Raw genomic sequence first — 3802 nt, forward strand, 5'->3', positions numbered from 1 at the left:
CGCGTCCTCCCCCCTGCCCCTGCCGCCTGGGCTACCCCGCCGACATCACCGGCACAGCCTGCGTGGGTTAGTCGGGAGGAGGAAACCATGGCTCTGGACAGCCCTTGCCCTTGGCAGACTTCATAGGATCCCAGGATGGTTTGGGTGGGAAGGGACCTTAAAGCCCCCCCAGTGCCCCCCCCTGCCATGGGCAGGGACACCTCCCACCAGCCCAGGTTGCCCAAAGCCTCATCCAGCCTGGCCTTGAACCCCTCCAGGGATGGGGCATCCACAGCTGCTCTGGGCACCCTGGGCCACTGCCTCACCCCCCGCACAGGAAAACATTTCTTCCTCACATCTCATCTCCATCTCCCCTCTTGCAGCTTCAAACCGTCCCCCCTGGGCCTGTCCCTGCACCCCCTGATCCAGAGCCCCCCCAGCTCTCCTGGAGCCCCCTTTCAGCACTGGGACTGATGTTCCCAGTACTCAAGAGGAGCATCCACCTGTCTCTTCAGCTAGGAAGGGGCTGAGAAAGATGTCACTGGGATCTACCAGGTCCCACAACATCCCACATCTGAGCGGGGAGGTGACCCAGCTCTTGTCCTGCAGGAGATCTCCTAGATTTGTTGTGCTGGCTCAAGCGGAGGTGCTCCCTCAAAGCCCTGGTCTCTGCTCCCCTGCTTCCTGCAGAGTGGAAAGATGCCTTTCTCTGGGGCAGGGAGTGCCAGGATCCGTAGGGCCATCCAACCCCTGAGTGATGTGGGGCCATGAAACCTGGGGTCACCTTGTATTCGGGAGCCCCTTGGTCAACTGCATGGTCTGAGGGGCTGGTGGGGACCCAGTCCAGCCACACCACCCGCAAATGCTGATGTGTCTTGTCTCTCGAGTCTAGATTTGGATGAGTGTAACCAGTCCCCGAAGCCGTGTAACTTCATCTGCAAGAACACAGAAGGCAGCTACCAGTGCTCCTGCCCCCGAGGGTACATTCTGCAGGAAGATGGGAAGATCTGCAAAGGTATTCACCCAGGAGAAGGCAGCAGGGGGGATGGCAAGAGCTGGTTCCCAGGGGACAGAGCAGTCGGGTCCTTCTGTTCGGCCACAGGACAAGGCTGGACATGGAAAATTTGCTGTGCTGGACCCTCATGGACTGATGCATTAGGGTTTCATCCTTCCACAGACACTCTAGACCTGTCCCATCAGGACACATATCCTGAGCTCTGCTGAGCTCCAGGAGCCTTGAACCTGGATGTCTATGTGTGAGCTGCGCGTGTCAGGGTCACTGTCGGGCTCCTCCTGGGCTTTGCCCTCCTCTCCCAGTCCTGACGTGGGTGGCTTAGGGATCTGGGAGAGTCTGGGATTTGTGGATTGCAGAGAGAAAAATCTCTGCACCTTCCAAATGTGTCCGTGTATGTATATATATACATGTCAAATATACAATATGATCAGCTGCTGAGGTGGGGAGAGGCTCCCTGGACTTGTTAGAATTATATGTAAGAGTATAACACGTAAGAATTACACATTATTATACATGGAAGAATTTTGTGTTTGCTGCTCCTGAGGCTGGTCCACGTCAGGTCCTGCTCTGCCCAGGACCCCTGTGCATCACCGTGTACACACGCCGGTGTCACAGGCCACAAAGATATCTCAATAAGATAAATTGAGACACATTCTTCTGCTTGTTGCTTTAGACCTGGACGAGTGTTCCACCAAGCAGCACAACTGCCAGTTCCTCTGCGTGAACATCATCGGGGGGTTCAACTGCAAATGCCCCCCGGGCTTCACCCAGCACCACTCCTCCTGCATCGGTGAGTAGAGGCGGTCGCTGCTCCGCTCCCCAGCACCAGCAAGGTCCCCAGGGGTTGGCTTTGACCCCAGGAGAGTTTTTCCATCCACAGAGCTCTGGCTCTAGAGCACGGCCCCTCTCCAGTTGGACTGGGGTTGTGCATCCAACTGGTGTCAGACTGGGCTGAGCTCCACGGTGCAAGGCAGCAATGTGGCCACGTCCTTGGGGATGGACTGACAAACAGCCGTGGGTGTTTTGCAGATAATAACGAGTGCACGGCTCAGCCCTCCCTGTGCGGAGCCAAAGGACAGTGTCTGAACACACCGGGCAGCTACAACTGCGAGTGCCAGAAAGGATTCTCCCTGGACAGCTCTGGGGTCAACTGTGAAGGTGGGTCTGTGTCCTGGGGCTTTGACAGACACATGGTCCATGGGGAAGGGTTTCGAGCTCACTCACAGACTCTAAGGCAGCTCAGTCTGACCATGAAGGGACTGATCCTTACCGGGGGGCACCAGAAGCCCCCAGGGGCAGCCCCGGTGGAGCTCAGTGCCTGACCTGCCTGGAGAAGCACTGGCTCTTGGACAGGGAGATGAAGGTCTCAGTGCTGCAACCATAGCAGCCAAGGTTGGGAAAGGAATGGTCCTGGATCTCCTCAGGGGACATCTCATGGTGGCCAAACCCATGAGCTGTGCTCAAGAAAAGCCTACGTTCAGCATGGGCAACCTGAAGCAGAGCAGATCTGGTAATGGTCCAGGCCAGCCCTTAAATCAAAAAAACAGCCAAGGAGCGACGCAAGGGGATGTAGGTGGGCCTTGGGGCTGAGGGTGTTAATCCCAAGCTGCAGAGACAGGCAGAAGAATCGCCCACCCACACGAGCACCCCAAGGGTGCTGGCTGCCAGGCAGGAACCATGTGCACCCACCGCTGCCCGGGGAGATGGTGTCTCACCACCCTCTGTGTTCCGTTGCTGCAGATGTGGACGAGTGCGATGGGAACCATCGGTGCCAGCACGGCTGCCAGAACGTGCTCGGGGGCTACCGCTGCGGCTGTCCCCAGGGCTACGTGCAGCACTACCAGTGGAACCAGTGTGTGGGTAAGTGTGGGATGGGGGGTCCTGGATCCCATAGCTGTGGGATTGGGAAGAGAGGGCAGCAAAGCCCCAGGTCGTAGAATCCCAGGATGGTTTGGGTGGGAAGGGGTCTTAAAGCCCACCCAGTGCCCCCCCCTGCCATGGGCAGGGACACCTCCCACTAGCCCAGGTTGCCCAAAGCCTCATCCAGCCTGGCCTTGAACCCCTCCAATGATGGAGCATCCACAGCTTCTCTGGGTCCCTCTCCAGCCACCCCTGGCCATCTCTGACCCCAAATTCTGGGTTCATCTCTGCTAACCCAGCACTGATCTTCCTGCCCTGCCCCAGGGACGATGACCATGCCCTGCCCCAGGTTCCCTCTGCAATAGGAGTGATGAGCTCCCAGTGCTCCAGCAGCTCCATCCATTGCAGGAGAATAAAAAAAATGAACTTCAGGGACCTGCATGGGATGAGGTCTCCCAGGGCAGGCAGGAGAGGGAAGCCCGCTGTCAGCTCAGCGATGAAACTCCCTTCCATGGAGTTTCTGACCAGTTCTGCTGTCTTTGGGTGCAGATGAGAACGAGTGCTCCAGCCCCACCGCCTGCGGCTCTGCCTCCTGCTACAACACCCTGGGAAGTTTCAAGTGTGTCTGTCCCTCTGGCTTCGATTTTGACCAAGCCTTCGGTGGGTGCCAGGACGTGGACGAATGCTCGGCAGGCGGCAGCCCCTGCAGCTACGGCTGGGCCCAACACGGCGGGGGGTAACCTTTGGGCCTGGAGGCTACTTCCGAGCAGGACAAGGGTAAGGCAGCCACCAGGTAGTCCCCACCTGGACCTTCCTGGGGGATGTTGCAGGCTGTCAAGTGCCCCCAGACATGGTTCATCATACAAACACAGGATGGTTTGGGTGGGAAGGGACCTTAAAGCCCATCCAGTCCCACCCCCTGCCATGGGCACGGACACCTCCCACTAG

The 3802-nt window shown here is 58.2% G+C and overlaps 1 protein-coding gene across 1 annotated transcript in view; it reads left to right on the forward strand.

Annotated features, from left to right (window-relative positions):
• Positions 1-3635, forward strand: part of LOC104470756 (fibrillin-2-like) — a gene marked incomplete at its 5' end in the record, with an annotated part of 20744 nt that extends 17109 nt beyond the window's left edge. Inside the window, 7 exon segments of the mRNA XM_010085791.1 lie at positions 1-66; positions 872-994; positions 1668-1784; positions 2024-2152; positions 2735-2854; positions 3404-3589; positions 3592-3635. The exon segment at positions 1-66 is cut by the window's left edge and continues 84 nt beyond it. Coding sequence (XP_010084093.1) covers positions 1-66; positions 872-994; positions 1668-1784; positions 2024-2152; positions 2735-2854; positions 3404-3589; positions 3592-3635 — 785 coding nt within the window.
• Positions 3636-3802: the final 167 nt, after the last annotated feature.

This window comes from Pterocles gutturalis, unplaced genomic scaffold, assembly GCF_000699245.1.
Source record: "Pterocles gutturalis isolate BGI_N339 unplaced genomic scaffold, ASM69924v1 scaffold21745, whole genome shotgun sequence".
Lineage (NCBI taxonomy): Eukaryota > Metazoa > Chordata > Aves > Pterocliformes > Pteroclidae > Pterocles > Pterocles gutturalis.